This window comes from Candida pseudojiufengensis (genome assembly GCF_024610245.1).
Source record: "Candida pseudojiufengensis strain CBS 10847 chromosome Unknown scaffold8, whole genome shotgun sequence".
NCBI lineage: Eukaryota > Fungi > Ascomycota > Pichiomycetes > Serinales > Debaryomycetaceae > Lodderomyces > Lodderomyces pseudojiufengensis.
In genome coordinates, this window is record NW_026261526.1 from 574,443 (window position 1) to 590,530 (window position 16,088).

A 16,088-nucleotide genomic window follows, 5' to 3' on the forward strand; every position below is an offset into this window, starting at 1 on the left:
AAAACCTCTTTTCCAAATTTCAGGTATGAGATTGCCCCAACTTTATAACAAATTTAGATTTAATCAAATTTCACAACATGTTACTACTGCTTCGATCATTAGGTTTAAATCAATTGCTTTAAGGAATTTTGCTACGCAAGTAGATATTAAGAATTATAACCAATTGAGCTCGTCCAGACTTGAAAGAGACATGCAAATGTTTACAACAAAACAAATCATAGATGATGATGTATATAATGTATTTGAAAAAACTCAAGGTTTATCAAATTCTCCTGAATCTATTTATTGGACTGGTGAAGAATTAGATTATAATGAACTTCCAAACGGAGTACAATTTGATTTTTTCGTTCGTGATTTGAAAACAGTTAAACAATATTTTGAAAATAAACCCTATGCAGGTATAACAACAGGTTGTTTAATAGATAAATTAATTGATGTAATTGAATCTAATCAAGAAGATGGGAAAGTGCAAACCATTTTTAAAAAAGATTTTGATGTCTTTCCATTTATTAGATTGGTTAATTGTTTACCTAGTGTTTGGGATTTACATTGTCAATCTACCAAAATGTTAGATGAATGGTGTAAATTAAATCCAGTTATTGATCCATTGGAAATGAAAGTTAAAAGGGAACATATTGGAGATGTGACCTATAAGGAAAAATTTTTCTATAAAAGATCACGTTGAAAATCTCACTGAAACTTGATGTTATTTGTTGATGATGTAATGTATAATTTAATGTATTGATAAATTTTTACTATCTCATTTCAACTTCTTTTGTAGGAAAGCTTTTCTGCGATTTTGAAACATGAGTGAATTTAAATCCAGTTGTAGCACCAGTTGTTCCGTTCCAACTTCGCAATCTTGTCACTGTTTCCGGATCACTTATGTCAGGGACTTTATATCCAGTTTCGAATACATGTTCTTCATGTTTTACTTTTTCAGATAAAAGTTTTTGTTTTGTTGATATTGGTCTTCCTTTTCTATGTTCTTTTTCTGCATCTTTCAATCTCTCACGATCTATATTAATGAAATCATTTATAAGGTCCTTGATTTCTTCAAGACTGTACAGCTCATTTGGTTCATCCTTGATCTTATTCTGTATGAAAGTTACAATTAATAATTCATTTGATTTCTTCTCTATTGAGTTAAGTTTTTGCTTTTGTAGTTTTTTATCTCGTACTGTTGCTCTGTTCAATTGTTTGAACTTGCGACCCTTGATATGAATTGATCCCGTTGACTTTGATAAGTTCTTTGTGACTTTGTTTAAATTGTGAGCTAAAGGCATTATTGAGTTCCAGATCAAGTTGTCTAAATATTTCACTTAAAAAGAATTGTTTGAAATACGAGAAGAGATCAGATGCGGTAGTCAATTTTGTGCAATTGTTTTGTGTATCATTTTCGACTTCAATCACATTTATCAGACCACTATAACTGTGTGCACTATTGAATTTAGTTCACACTGAAGCAGTTTACAGATCTTTTCCGCAGTCTTACGAGGCTATATTACGAAAACACAATTAAACGCACATATGGACCCATTTGAATTTTCGATACATCACATCTAAAAGAAAAAACCGGCTTTTGTACCAAAATTATACAAGATGTTTTGAAGAGGTTTGATTCATAATACCTGTGAGACAGTGGTAATTGAAGCGTTGGTGTTGCCGCAAAACAGAATCTAAGGGTTGGGGTGTACCTATGGTGTTTTGTGTTTGTATCTGCTTATTAGCTGCTACTTTCCCATTATACGAACTCAAAACATACCTTTAAATTCCGAAAACCGTTGGCTATTGAGCTAACTTTAACGTGTTTAATAAATGTGAGTCTGGCTTATGAAAATTATCGCTGCATAGAAGAAAGTTCAAGCAATAATACTCTATCTTGAACAATTATGAATGGAGAGCCGGGCTTTTCTAAGAAACTACTTTCAAACTATATGTAAGCACAATCAAAAACTCAAATCACTTTTTGAAATCATTTATTCATTACATACTTACAAACTTTTTAAAATCTTGAGGTGTTTAATTTGATTCTAACAGCTTTGGTTTGTGTATACTCATTGAATACTTCTTCACCCATTTCTCTACCAATACCTGAAGAATGGAATCCACCAAATGGAACCATTGGGTGGAAATCATTATAAGTATTGACCCAAATAGTACCAGCATTGATTTTGTTAGCAACTCCAATACATTTATTGACATCTGATGAATGAATACCAGCAGCCAATCCATACTCAGTATCATTAGCTAATTCAATAGCCTCTTCAACTGTGTCAAATTTGATCAATGTTACAACCGGTCCAAAAATTTCTTCTTTTGCTATCTTCATATGACCTTCAACATCACCAAAGATAGTTGGTTGGACAAAGTAACCTTTTGCATCTCCTCTTTTACCTCCAGAAATGACTTTTGCACCTTGTTCTTTACCTGATTCAATGTATTGTAAGATTTTTGACATTTGTACTTCTGAAACTTGAGCTCCCATGAAAGTATCTGGATCAAAAGGATTACCAACTTTAATGGCTTCAGCAGCTTTCTTTAATTTTGCTACAACTTTATCATAAATTCCAGATTGAATCAAAACACGTGAACCAGCACAACAGACTTCACCTGAATTATAAAAGATACCAGTAATGATATGTTGGATAGATTCATCGAGATCTGCATCATCAAAAACAATATTTGGAGATTTACCACCCAATTCCAAAGTAACTTTTTTCAAATTAGATTCAGCTGCAGCTTTCATAATAGTTTTACCAACTAATGTAGAACCTGTGAAAGCAACTTTATCCAATTTCATATGACTAGCAATTGCAGCACCTGCAATTTTACCAAAACCAGAAACAATATTGACTACACCTTTTGGCATACCAGCTTCTGCTAATAATTTTGCTATATATAATGCTGACAAAGGAGTTTGCTCAGCTGATTTTAAGACAGTAGTAGAACCAGTAGCTAAAACTGGACCTAATTTCCATGATAACATTAAAATTGGGAAATTCCAAGGGATAATTTGACCACAAACTAATGGGACTCTTTGTGTATAATTGAAATGTTGACCACCTGTATTAATTACATTACCAGTAATTTTATCACACCAACCAGCACAAGATCTGAAATAAGCAGCAGCTAATGCAATATCTCCTTTTGAATTTTGTAAAGATTTTCCATTATCATAAGTTTCTATACTTGATAATAATTCAGCATTCTCATCTATTAAATCAGCCAATTTTAATAAAACCTTTTGTCTTAATTCTGGTTTGCTTACCGACCAAGTTTTATAAGCTTCAATTGCTGCATCAACTGCAATATCAATATCTTCTTCTTTTGCTTCATAAACTTCAGTAATCACTTCTTCAGTTGCTGGTGAAATATCTTCAAATGTCTTTTTATCTTTTGGATAAACAAATTCATTATTTATGAATAAACCAGTTGGTTGAGTATATGATATACCATTTGGTATTTCAACTTTGACTTCTAAAGGTAAGTTTCCCATACTTAATGTTAATTTAGTTTTTTAATTTATAATGTAGATATAGCAATTGTAACTACTGGTAAAAGAGCAAAAGAAAAAATTAAAATTAAAAGGAATATCTTTAATTTATATACTTTTTCATATTATAAATATTTTTATTTATTAAATGATTTTGTGGGGATAAATAAAAATGCAGGTCATGGTATATATAAATTTAAAAAAGTTAATATATGAACGTTTCAAATTTTTAAAATCCTTCAACATTATACAGTTGTATTCTTCCATTCAACCTTGTTGATCTTTCCTGGTATTACCCCTGTCTTTTTTGACTTATCCTATCAATTATTGTATGGAATTATTAATCTTTTAACAAAATTTGATATTAATAAAGTACGTTTTTGTGACATAGTGTGTACTTATTTAATTAGTTAATCATAAAAATTGCTGAACAATTAAGATGATTTTCAAATATGAATTTATGCTAATTATGTTTGAATTATACATTCTTTCTTCAATTCTTTCAAGGTTTTGATTATCGATTTTGAATAGAGCTTTGGCTTTCATTTATTTGATTTTTTTAAAATGCTATTCAATCTTATGTATACCTTGTTCGATGTTTCTTGGTGAAAAGGGGTGCAAGCAAAAACTATCTTAATTCGGTATAAATTACCACTTCGGAGTTTTTTTTGTGTTCTTTAAGTTTTGTAATCCCCGACTCCTTTAATTTTTTACCGCGTTTTCTTATTTTTGTTGGGTCAGACTAACAATATTGAAGGCATGATGTCAAAGAAAATAAGGAGAAAATTCAAGTATTTTAATAATGCTATTTAATGTCTTACTACTATGTATATAAGTCGACAGCACTATCCACATGCACCGTATTAAATGTTTTACTAATTGTTAAATAATGTTTTTGAAAAGATTCAACATTCAAATTCAAATTGGTGGATAATTTATTGAAAAGAAATAAATCTAAATCTTTAGTATTACCTACAAATTTCAGACCTTGCTTTGTTGAATCATGCTTTTCGTAATTCTTTGTATCAGTTATTTGTTTTAAGATATCAAATTTGGTTGTCATTAAATCGCTTTCATTCATTAAGTCGTTATTATCACTATCATTCATTTCATCAGTATCAAGCTTTTCTTTCTGCTCATTCATTGAAAAAATTTGGAATAACCTCTTTTCCATCACCGTTAGCTCTTCACTGTCTTTACTATCATCTTTGTACTTATGAGGCATTAAATGGTTATAGATCCAATCACAATACTTTTGGGTTTTATCTTTAGACCAACTTAAAAGAATTTCATCATTCAAGTTGTGGTTATATTCGTACTCCCTATCAAAATTTCTCACTTGCATTAACCAACTGTTATGATACTCCACAGGTTGATGCTCGAAGTATAATTTTATAGTAAACACAATCACCAGACTTAAATAAACCTCGGGGAATATGTCAATCAATTGCTTTTGAGTCTTAATCTTATGAGGAATTTCAAAATTATCCTTATTTAAAATTTTCAAGAACTCGTAAATCATTATAAACAAGTCAGGTGTATTTGGTAATATCAAATCAGCCAATATTCTGTAAACGTAAGAATAGTAATATGTAATTGAGATTGGTAGATTTTTATCAAGTAAGATAGGATTAAGATTAAACAATCGTCGATAAATCAATGCATTTGTTGGTTTCTCGTGAGCTTGAAGTCTTTCATAATAGGTACCATGCAATTTATTTAATTCATCAGCAGGAAGCAAATGTAACGTTTTAAAAAACGGAACTTTGTCTTCTAGTATTATTTCTAATAAATCAGTCAAATAAAAAGGATATGATTTTAATTGCAAACTTGATATATAGATGATACAAAGTAAATCCAAAACATCTACTGATCGTTTATCTCTATCTGAAGTAATTTGATCTTGTTTGTATTCACCATAGTAATAGTTTAAAGTCTTACACCAATTAGTCTTTACAATCAATGTTAATTCATTTTTAACTCCATCACTAAAATACAATTTTATAATTGATTGTAATTGATTTTTTAACAAGATTTGCAAACATTTAAAATAAATCGGCATTGCTTCATCTCCAGTCAACTTTTGTTTCATAACCTTATTGCCAGTTCTTTGACTCGATTGGCTCTCAAAATTTCCTCTTTCATCAACTGCAACAGCATTTAATCTTCTTGTCAGTACTGAAAATGTATCTTGTTCATCATCAAATTCTATCGCTCCATCTAAAACATGTCCATATTGACAAATACTTAAACCATCCTGTGATCGATATAGTCGTGACTTACAGTTATCTGTACCGCATATTGGACCCCTGAACCAAGAATGTTTTGCCATTAAATGACTCCAATGAGTTATCGTTTATTTTTGGACTTACATCTCGGGTAGTTTTTTTAGATCCAAATATTTAAGCGGTAATTTTTGTTATAATTAAGGGGTAGAAAAATTAATCAGTCTAACTATATAAATACTTTTCAGTCTTGTGATGCGTAAGATACTAAAGTATCATGCTCATCACTATAGCTTCTAAATGCCTAAATTTCTATAAATATTAATGATTGAGCATAGGTTTGTGTTCTTCTAAAACATGCCCAGCTTCTAATTGTTCATCTAAAGTATCATTTGGATCAATCTTGAAAATTTTATCAGGATTCAATATTCTTCTTGGATCTAAAGCTAATTTCAATTTTCTCATTGTATCAATTGCTGCCTCACCCAATTCTTCATCAAGATATTTTCTTTTACCTAAACCAACCCCATGTTCACCAGTACATGTACCGTCATATTTTAAAGCTTTATCAACCATTCGATCAACTGCTTTATGAACTTTGGCGTAATCAGGCGAGTTATATAATATAATAAAGTGACAGTTACCATCGCCAACATGAGAAAGGATAGAAAATTTATCTTTGAATCCTGCTTCATTCAAATCATCGTTCACTTCGGATATGACTTTGGAAACGTTAGATATAGGTACTGCAATATCAGTTGTCCAGACTTGTACATCTTTTGGATCTTTGAGACATTTCTCTCCATATTGAAATGTTGACCATAATCCAGCTCTCCTTGCCGCCCATAGTTCTTCATTTTGATCAGCATTAGAACTCTTATCAACCTTGATAGCATTCTGTTTATTAGCAATTTCAGTGATAACCTTATTTTGTTCATCGATTGCTTTAATCGTAGGACCCCCTAATTTAAAGAATAATGTTGGCTTTTCCAACTTTTTATCATCAGATTGTTCGTTCACGAATGACATCATAGTATCATTCACCATTTCCATTGCATTTGGTTGTATTCCTTTTTCAATAATTGTCAGTGCTGTAGCAGCTGCATCTTTAATAGAAGGAAAAGCAACTGTAGTGATGAGTTCAAATTTCGGTTTAACATGTAATTTGATGGTGGCTTCAGTAATTATACCAGCAGTACCTTCAGTTCCAATAAAAAATCTTGTCAAATCATATCCAGCTGCTGATTTCCTTGGTCTTTGTCTTGTTTTAATTACAGTTCCATCTGCCAAAACCACGGTCAAGTTAACTACATTTTCTTTCATTGTACCATATTTGAATGCATTTGTACCACTACAGCTCGTGGCTGACATTCCACCAATACAAGCTCCTAAACCAGGATCTGGTCCGAACAAAAGATTGCTGCCTTTATTATCAAGGTAATCCGCAATGTCCAGCCAACTAACACCTGGTTGAACTACCATGTCTAAATCTTCAGGATGAAAAGCTAAAATTTTATTCATTTCGCTAAAAGACAATGCAATACTGAAAGGTCCTCTAGTATGAATATTTTGACCTTCCAATGAAGTTAAACCAGAACTTGCAACAATTGGTATCCTGTAATGATGAGCAACTTTCACAATTTCAGAAACCTGCTCTGTTGAATTTGGTGAGATAACCACATTGGGTCTTTGTTTATCAGGGTTTGGAGGATGATGGGTTGAAAAAAATGAGTCATTATGAGAATCTAATTCCTCTTTTTCAAAACTTATATGATCCTTTCCAACAATATTAATGATTTTGTCTAAACCCTCTTCGAATTCTTTTTCATTCGCATACTTTGGAGGTTGTAATGTTGATACTGGGGCAGTTGAGTCATTTAAGTCTGCATTTGACGCGGTAGAAGTTGTAGGTGGAATTGGTGTCGCTTTCTTAGTTGACTTTGATTTGTTCAATGATTTTCCAATTAAAAATCCAACACTTAGTGAACCAAAACCAAGTATTGCATAATTTATCAAAGTTTGATTTGAAAAATTGGTGTTGGTTGAACTTTTGAATCTCAACTGAACCTTGGCCTGGTTCAATAATCTCTTTTTTCCCAACGAAAACATCGACTTCTGTTTGTAGATCCTTTAATGAACTAGGTTATAACTGATAAAACTGCATACCAAAAATTTTTCAACAATTATTATTCGGACTATTATCAAATAATGTAGAAATTAAATGAATCCAAATTTAGCTTTGTGATTTGTTTCGAAATATTATACTGACACAAAATTCAATTCCGCTTAAAATTAAATTTATTTTAAATTTAAAAAACTGTGGAAGGTTTCTACTCTACTTATCAAAACACATACTTTTTCTCCGAGTCAAAGGGTCGTTCTTCACTATTATTAATAAAGATACTTTGGAGTTTTTGATGAAAATTTCATACATATTCATTATACTTCATTCACACAAGTAGATTGAAAAGATTTGACACGATCTGTTACAAATAATTATTAATTCCCTCAACAAATTTTACGAAATAAACTACAATTTGTACACGAAAAAGTTATTTAATTGGTGTCTTGTATAATCGATCTCATACCGACTGAACCTGTTAGTTTCGAAGGTTTGGTACTTTCTATTGGATAATTGACAGATCTAGTAGCACCTGATTTTTTCAATTCCTCACTCTTATCGCCAAATCCTCCACCACCAGGGGTACAAATTACAATTCTGTCTCCCTTTTGTACCTTAACAGTGCATTTTCCACCTATTGACTTTCTTTTCTGTACTTTGTTTTCATCGTTAGAATCATTATAATACCAGTAATTAACACCTCTTTTACCTTCTTTACCACCTAATAATCCGTATGGAGCCAAACTTCTTCTTTCCATCAAACATGAAACCTCTAATGGGTATAGAAATTCAATATCTCTAATGACACCATCACCACCTTTATGTAAACCTTCACCTCCAGAATTTTTCCTTACCGAGAATTCATGCAATAATACAGGATATCTCTTTTCAAATATCTCAGTATCTGTCATTCTTGTGTTTGTTGTATGACATTGAACTACTGATTGACCATCCCAAGTTGGGCCTGCTCCTGAACCTCCACAAATTGTTTCGTAATAACCAAATGAAATTCCATTTTCTTTATCACTCACTCCAAATGTTAGATTGTTACATGTACCTTGTGAACCAGCTGCTGCTTCAAAAGTTTTCAACATTACATCAACAATTCTTTGAGTTGTTTCAACATTACCACCTACAACAGCTGCATCATAAGATGGTGCTACTAATGATCCATCTCTAGTTTTGAATTTGATTGGTCTCAAACAGCCATTATTTAACGGTATATCTGTACTTATCAAACATCTCAAAACATATAACACGGCTGAGTACAAGATAGCAGTCGGAGCATTTAAATTGCCATAAATTTCATCACCAGTCTCAGTAAAATCAAACAATGCGGATCCACTTTCCGGATCAATAGTAACAGTTAAAGCTATAGCTGTACCATCATCAATATAATCAATACCTTTCAATTCTTTTGATCCAAATTTTGCATATGCTAATTTTAATAAATTCCTAACTGCGATTTCAGCAGTTGATTGAATACCACCCATATAAAGTTTAATAACATCATATGTAAAATCTTCAACTAATTTTTGCAACAAAACTATACCTTTATAATTTGCAGCAACTTGAGCTTTTAAATCGGAAATGTTATCACTTAATGTTCTTGTACCTGATCCACCTGGTTGTTTTGCAGGTTCATCGACCAATATTCTTATCACTCCTTCCTCATCAAATTTTCCTTCCGAGCATAATTTATGAGTAATAACTGCAGCACCTTCATCATAAATTGTTTTTGAGTTAGGTGGCATTGAACCAGCAGCAATTGAACCGATATCAGCATGATGCCCTCTTGACGCTGTCCAGAATATTGGCTCATTTTTATCATTTAAAACAGGGGTTATGACCGTAATATCAGGTAAATGAGATCCACCAGCTTTTGGATGATTAGATACTAAAACATCTCCTGGTTTTAATTTACCTTTCCAAATCTCCAATTGAGCTTTAACAGCATATGACATTGAACCTAAATGAATTGGTATATGTGGAGCATTAGCTATCAAATCTCCGTTGTGATCAAAGATTGCACATGAGAAGTCCAATCTCTCCTTTATATTCGTTGATATAGCAGTTTGTTGTAATGTTCTACCCATTTGCTCAGCAATTGACATAAATCGATGACCAAAAACTGATAATTGAACTGGATCTACATTGAATTTTGAGAGCTGTGGTTTCTCTTCTTGTTCAACATCTATCAAAATATGATTCGAAATTATAGCAGCTTTTGACCTTGGTTCAACAATAATGGTTTGAGTATCGTCGATTATAATAGCAGGACCAGGAATGATAGCACCCTTTTTCAATTCTGACAATGCATAAACAGATGTATCTAACCAACCTTGAATTTCAAAATAAACTTTTTGAATTATATTTGCCGGAGGTGCACTCGAAGTTGTCAAATTTTTAAACTCTTCATACGGATTGTGTTTTTCTTTATCATCGGATTCAACAATTAATAATACTTGAACATCATCAACTAAAACTTTTCGATCTAGATTAAATCCAAATTCTGATTTGTGTCTGGAAATAAATTTCTCATCAGCATCTATCTCATCAATATTTGATTGAATCAACAAATGGGTATCACTTCCAACATATCTCATATTTAAGTAAACTTCCGTTCTTGTTTTGAATTGAGTTAATTTTTGATCATGATAATCCTTTTCAGCGTCTATGATTAATTGCTTTATCTTGTCAAAAAGAATTTTTAAGCTCAGTTTCTCATATACCAAAGAAGCTGGAGATTGTTTCTCAATTACAATATCTGCCAAATGAATTCCATATGCTGATAATAATGATGAATATTTATGAACTGCAATTTTGGTAATTCCTAAATTTTTAGCTAAAGGAACTGCAAATTGACCACCAGAGCCACCAAAAGATGCTAAATTATGAGAGGCCGATTCGTGACCTTTTGCTTCAGTTAAATTTCTTATAGGTCTAGCCATTGATTCAACTGCAACTTTTAAAAACCCACTAGCTACTTGTTCAGGACTTAAAATGTTTCCTGTGGTTGCTTGATCCAAATTGATTTCTCTAGTTAATTTTTCAAATTTTTCTTTCACAATATCATAATCTAAAGGTTGGTCTTGATTTGGTCCAAATATTTTTGGAAAATGATCCGGAAGTAATCTTCCCAACAATAAGTTTGCATCTGTAACTGTTAATGGACCACCTTTTCTATAACAAGCAGGACCAGGATCAGAACCAGCAGATTCGGGTCCAACGACAAACATATTGTTTTTCCAAAATAACATTGAACCACCACCAGCAGCAACAGTTGATATATCCAATTGAGGTGTTTGCAAATTGATTTCACTAACAACAGTTTCGTATATGTGCTCAAATGACCCTGCAAATCTCGAGACATCAGTTGATGTACCACCAGCATCAAATCCAATCGTGGCTCTTTCAGTAATATCATCATAACAAGTTTCTCCAAATCCAACCATACCACCAGCTGGGCCAGATAAGATAGCTTTCAAACCAGTAAATTTATACCAAGGACATAGCCCACCATTTGATTGCATAAATAACAACTTATTACCAAAAGCATTTAAACCACCTTCGAATCCAGCACCAAAATTTTGTATATATTCATCTATAACTGGTGATAAATAAGCATCTGCGACTGTTGATGATGTTCTATTAACAAATCCAATCATTGGTTGTAGTTCATGAGACACAGAAACTGTAAATCCAATATCTTTGGCTATTTTGGCAACTTTAGCTTCATGTTCTGGATAAGCATAAGCATGCAACAATGACAATGCTATAGTTTTAATTTCTCCTTCATCATATATGTTTTGCAATTGTTCTTTGATTAAATCATAATTAGGTTTTTTTATAATTCGTACAATATCACCAGTTACACTTTCTTTCAATTCAGGATCTTCTTTAGTTTCAATTTTTAATTTGTCACCACCACCTTCAGAAAATCCAGCTATAGTTACTCTTTCATCAATTTCCAAAACTTTATGATATAAATGTCCTAATTTTTTTGCAGTTAAATCAAAAATATTTGGTCTTGTTTGATTTCCTATAACTAATACATCTTTGAAACCCTTTGTAGTAATAAGTAATACTTTTGCTCCTTTTCTTTCTAATAATGCATTTGTTGCAACTGTTGTTCCCATTCTAATACTTTGAATTTGATCTAATTTTAACTTTGAATCTTTAGGAATTGTGGTTGAATTTACTTTTTCTAAAATTCTTCTAATACCTTCAGTTGGAGCATCCTTATAATTTTGAGGATCAACTGATAATAGTTTAAAAACATAATCTTTTTCATTTGGAATTTTTGCTATAACATCACAAAATGTTCCACCTCTATCAATTGAAATTTGAATACCTTGTACCATGTTTGAATAAATTTATTTTGTAGTGAGTAATTATTATTATATTAGTTGGCTCATGAAAATTGGAATTAAATAGGTACTTATATTATTCGGTGTCTTTGATTTGATTGTATCGCTTAGTAATATCAATTGAATCGGTTAATTGGCAATTCAGAATCGCTTAGATAATGAAAATTCATAATGGTTATTTGACATTAGATTTAAATCAATAAATTATGTGAGTATAATTTGTATTTAAAACTTTATCAAGCGCTAACTTCTTAATTTGGAAACAAAGCCGTAAATTTGAACTATAATTAAATAATTACACAATTTTAAAAGCGCTCTACTACAGTCCACATTTCGTTTTGAGAATCATTATTCATGTTTATATTTATACCTAGAACTCAAATACTAACTGTCTTTAGCTTTTCGCTTAATGTGTTTTTTTCAACTACGTTTCCTAGTTTATCAAAAACAACTTCATCTACTTCATCTTCCGTTTCACTGTCCTCAGTATCACCATCTATTATTTCATTCCCTAGACTATCATATTTCTTTTTCGATATTAGATTACCCAAATTATCGTATTCTACATCACTATCATCTTCATTAATATATTCCTCTTCCTCTTCCTCTTCTTCCTCTTCCTCATCATCTTCATCATCAATATCTTTTCTATTTACATTTCCCATCATCCAAATATCTCCATTATGTGCCTGTTCTTTCCTCTCTTTAGCTTCAATTTGAATTTTCTTCAACCAATCATCTTGAGCTTTTAAAATAGATTCAGAATCATCACAATTTTGATAAATTTCAATTAATTCTTTATTAATTTTTAAAAAAGTTAAACCCCATGAAAAATTTTCTAATAATAATTCCGCCCAATCTAAATGTCCAACAATTGCAAAACATGCAGCTAATGCTTCAACACAATTTAATTTCCAAGGTCTACCATAATTTACAGGATTAGCTGCAACTAAATAAGGTAATAATCTTTCATTTTTTGTTGAACCTCCTAATTTTTGAAATGGAATTTCATCTAATCTAGCCCAAGAACATTCAACAACTGCTGCTCCTTGAGCTTCAACTAATTCAAGATCATTTGGACATACAGTAGTTTTACCATTTGGACTTATAATTATACCTTGAAATTTTTGACCAATTCTTAAATTTTTAATTAAACCTAATCTTTCTAATTTTTTACCACTACATCGTTTAGGATCACAATGATCAAAATCCCACATTGCTAATTTTGTTGGAAACTTTTTTATGGTTGTAGTGGTAGTTGTATTTGATCCATCAATTGGATTAATAAATGATGAAGATGAAGATGCCCCTGTTTCTTGTTTGCCTCTTCGTATGTGATGTTGTTTCGATTTATGACCATTTGAGGTCCGGCTTTTATTGGATTTATCTTCCGATGTCTTGTTTTTACCTTTTCCCATTTATTTTATTGGAATAGATCGATTAGATTAGATGAGTTGCAAATAGCTTGAAGCACTTAACTTTTTTTTTATTTCATGTTTGCGATTTTGTGTAAAATAGTCGTTTCCTATAGAATTGATCATGTTTACAAATTTCTTAACGAAATACCTCCCCCATTGAAGAAATTAGTTTCTCCAAATAACAAGCTCAATGAATACGGTAAGGATGTGAAAATGATTTGAACCAAAGCTTCGGTTCCTCACTTATCAACAAGTAAGGTATAACTTACTATTAATATGTGCTTTATTTTTGGAGAGTTATAATCGACTTATGAACTTTTTTTTTTTTTTTTTCTTTCTAGCGATTTATTAAGTTACTTAACTATACAATTTAAACTTACAAAATAAACGCATATAATTCACCTGCGGTTTGGAAGAATTTATATAATTAAAATGAGAATGCAGAGTAAAAACGGAGTTTATGTCGTTTCGTGAAATTCTCTTTGTCGCAACAACGAATTTTTATTCGCAACTTTTTGTCGCACTCTTAACTATAAAAAAAAACGACAAAATTCTACAAAATAAATTTAATCATTATAATCTTTCATTCCTATTTAATCTATGAAATTTATATACTTGTATAAGTTTGGAGGTGACGACATGAACTTTGTTCTATTAACGAGATAATGTAAAACTTATGTAAAAACTGGTAAATAAATGTATATTCTTTGTAGAGAGAATATCTATGGTGAAAAAACTAACTAATAAAATATATAAAAAAGGTAAAAATATTGGAAATTCGTCCATATTTAAGATAATCTTTAATCCTTAGACGAATTTCATTTGATGGTGAAAATTTAATAACAATAACTGAAATTTTCATTGTAATATAGAAATTTCCATAATTACTGTGGTAGGAAATTTCTAGCTGACGCCATATTTACGACAAGTGTACTTTTACCACTACAATACTATAAATTCTGCTTATCAGAAGTCTTCGTTGAAAGCAAAAACATCAGCTTCTTTATCTTGAGCTGATGACATAACTCCAGATTTTTGATAATCTGATACCCTTTTTTCAAAGAAGTTCGTCTTTCCCGCGAGGGAAATCGACTCCATAAAATCAAAGGGATTAGTAACATTGTAAACTTTTTTATTACCTAAGGCAATTAATAATCTATCGGCAACAAATTCAACATATTGACACATTAATTTACAATTCATACCTAATAAACTTACAGGTAAAGCATCAGTAAAAAATTCTTTTTCAATTTTTACAGCTTCTGTAATAATTCTTTCTACAATTTCTGGTTTTGGTCTATTTTGTAAATGAGCAAATAATAAACAAGCAAAATCAGTATGTAAACCTTCATCTCTACAAATTAATTCATTTGAAAAAGTTAAACCAGGCATTAAACCTCTTTTTTTTAACCAAAAAATTGAAGCAAATGAACCACTAAAAAATATACCTTCAACAGCAGCAAATGCAACTAATCTTTCAGCAAATAATGCATCATCATCTTGAATCCATCTTATAGCCCAATCTGCTTTTTTTTTAATTTGAGGAATATTATCAATTGCATTAAATAAAAAATCAGCTTCTTTTGGATCTTTTATATAAGTTTCAATTAATAAAGAATAAGTTTCAGAATGAATATTTTCCATCATAATTTGGAAACCATAAAATGATTTTGCTTCAGGAATTTGAACTTCTGCTGAAAAATTTTCAACTAAATTTTCATTTACAATACCATCAGAAGCAGCAAAAAATGCTAAAATTCTTGAAATAAAATATCTTTCATTTTCATTTAATTTAAATTTCCAATCATGTAAATCTTTTCCTAAATCAATTTCTTCTGCTGTCCAAAATGAAGCTTCTGCTTTTTTATACATTTGCCATATTTCATGATATCTAATTGGAAACATAACATAACGACGTTTATTTTCTTTTAATAATGGTTCTTCTGCTTCTAATTCTTTTAATTCATGTCTATGGACTTTATGAGTTTTTAAAAAATTTTCATGTTCAGCATCCATTTGTTTTAATTCAGCTTCAACTTTATCATTTTTGTTTTCTTCTGTGGTGGTGGTTGTGGTTGGTTTATTTAAAGATGCTTTGACATCATGTATATTAGTTTGAGCTTCATCTTTTGCTAAAGCTTCAGCTGCTAATCTATCTGTTAATGATTTTCCAGACGCGTTTGACATATCTAATCCAGATATTCTTCCAGTTAATCCTTTTGTTGGAGTCTCTTGTGGTATTATGGATGACATTTCTAATTGTTTATTATATAAAATTGTAAATTAATTATTAAAATTGATAAAAGAAATAATGAATAAAATGAACGTGTTAATATGAATGTAAAACTTTTAAGTAATTAGTCTTATTATGCCTGATAATATGAGATCTAATGATGATGATAAAAAACTATAAAATTTATTTTCAAAGACGTGTTGGATAGTTTATATAGATATATG

The 16,088-nt window shown here is 30.9% G+C and overlaps 7 protein-coding genes across 7 annotated transcripts; 1 reads left to right on the forward strand and 6 right to left on the reverse strand. All coding sequences in view use genetic code 12, as the record gives it.

Moving 5' to 3' along the window:
• Nucleotides 1-25: 25 nt before the first annotated feature.
• KGF55_001880 (uncharacterized protein) lies at nucleotides 26-685 on the forward strand (the record flags this gene model as incomplete). The annotated part of the gene is made up of 1 exon (XM_051756502.1): nucleotides 26-685. The coding sequence occupies one exon, from the start codon at nucleotides 26-28 to the stop codon at nucleotides 683-685; it is 660 nt and encodes a 219-aa protein (XP_051615558.1).
• Nucleotides 686-755: 70 nt separating this feature from the next.
• On the reverse strand, nucleotides 756-1,286 carry KGF55_001881 (uncharacterized protein; the record flags this gene model as incomplete). The annotated part of the gene is made up of 1 exon (XM_051756503.1): nucleotides 756-1,286. The coding sequence occupies one exon, from the start codon at nucleotides 1,284-1,286 to the stop codon at nucleotides 756-758; it is 531 nt and encodes a 176-aa protein (XP_051615559.1).
• Nucleotides 1,287-2,005: 719 nt separating this feature from the next.
• On the reverse strand, nucleotides 2,006-3,499 carry ALD5 (aldehyde dehydrogenase (NAD(P)(+)); the record flags this gene model as incomplete). The annotated part of the gene is made up of 1 exon (XM_051756504.1): nucleotides 2,006-3,499. One exon carries the CDS (start codon nucleotides 3,497-3,499, stop codon nucleotides 2,006-2,008), a length of 1,494 nt encoding a protein of 497 aa, XP_051615560.1.
• An 820-nt stretch (nucleotides 3,500-4,319) lies between these two features.
• DLD1 (Dld1p) lies at nucleotides 4,320-7,830 on the reverse strand (the record flags this gene model as incomplete). Its single annotated transcript, XM_051756505.1, has 2 exons — nucleotides 4,320-5,774; nucleotides 6,079-7,830. 2 exons carry the CDS (start codon nucleotides 7,828-7,830, stop codon nucleotides 4,320-4,322), a joined length of 3,207 nt encoding a protein of 1,068 aa, XP_051615561.1.
• Nucleotides 7,831-8,277: 447 nt separating this feature from the next.
• Nucleotides 8,278-12,207, reverse strand: HYU1 (5-oxoprolinase; the record flags this gene model as incomplete). Its single annotated transcript, XM_051756506.1, has 1 exon — nucleotides 8,278-12,207. One exon carries the CDS (start codon nucleotides 12,205-12,207, stop codon nucleotides 8,278-8,280), a length of 3,930 nt encoding a protein of 1,309 aa, XP_051615562.1.
• Nucleotides 12,208-12,590: 383 nt separating this feature from the next.
• KGF55_001885 (ribosome biogenesis protein TSR3) lies at nucleotides 12,591-13,631 on the reverse strand (the record flags this gene model as incomplete). Its single annotated transcript, XM_051756507.1, has 1 exon — nucleotides 12,591-13,631. One exon carries the CDS (start codon nucleotides 13,629-13,631, stop codon nucleotides 12,591-12,593), a length of 1,041 nt encoding a protein of 346 aa, XP_051615563.1.
• A 966-nt stretch (nucleotides 13,632-14,597) lies between these two features.
• Nucleotides 14,598-15,884, reverse strand: RNR21 (ribonucleotide-diphosphate reductase subunit; the record flags this gene model as incomplete). Its single annotated transcript, XM_051756508.1, has 1 exon — nucleotides 14,598-15,884. One exon carries the CDS (start codon nucleotides 15,882-15,884, stop codon nucleotides 14,598-14,600), a length of 1,287 nt encoding a protein of 428 aa, XP_051615564.1.
• Nucleotides 15,885-16,088: the final 204 nt, after the last annotated feature.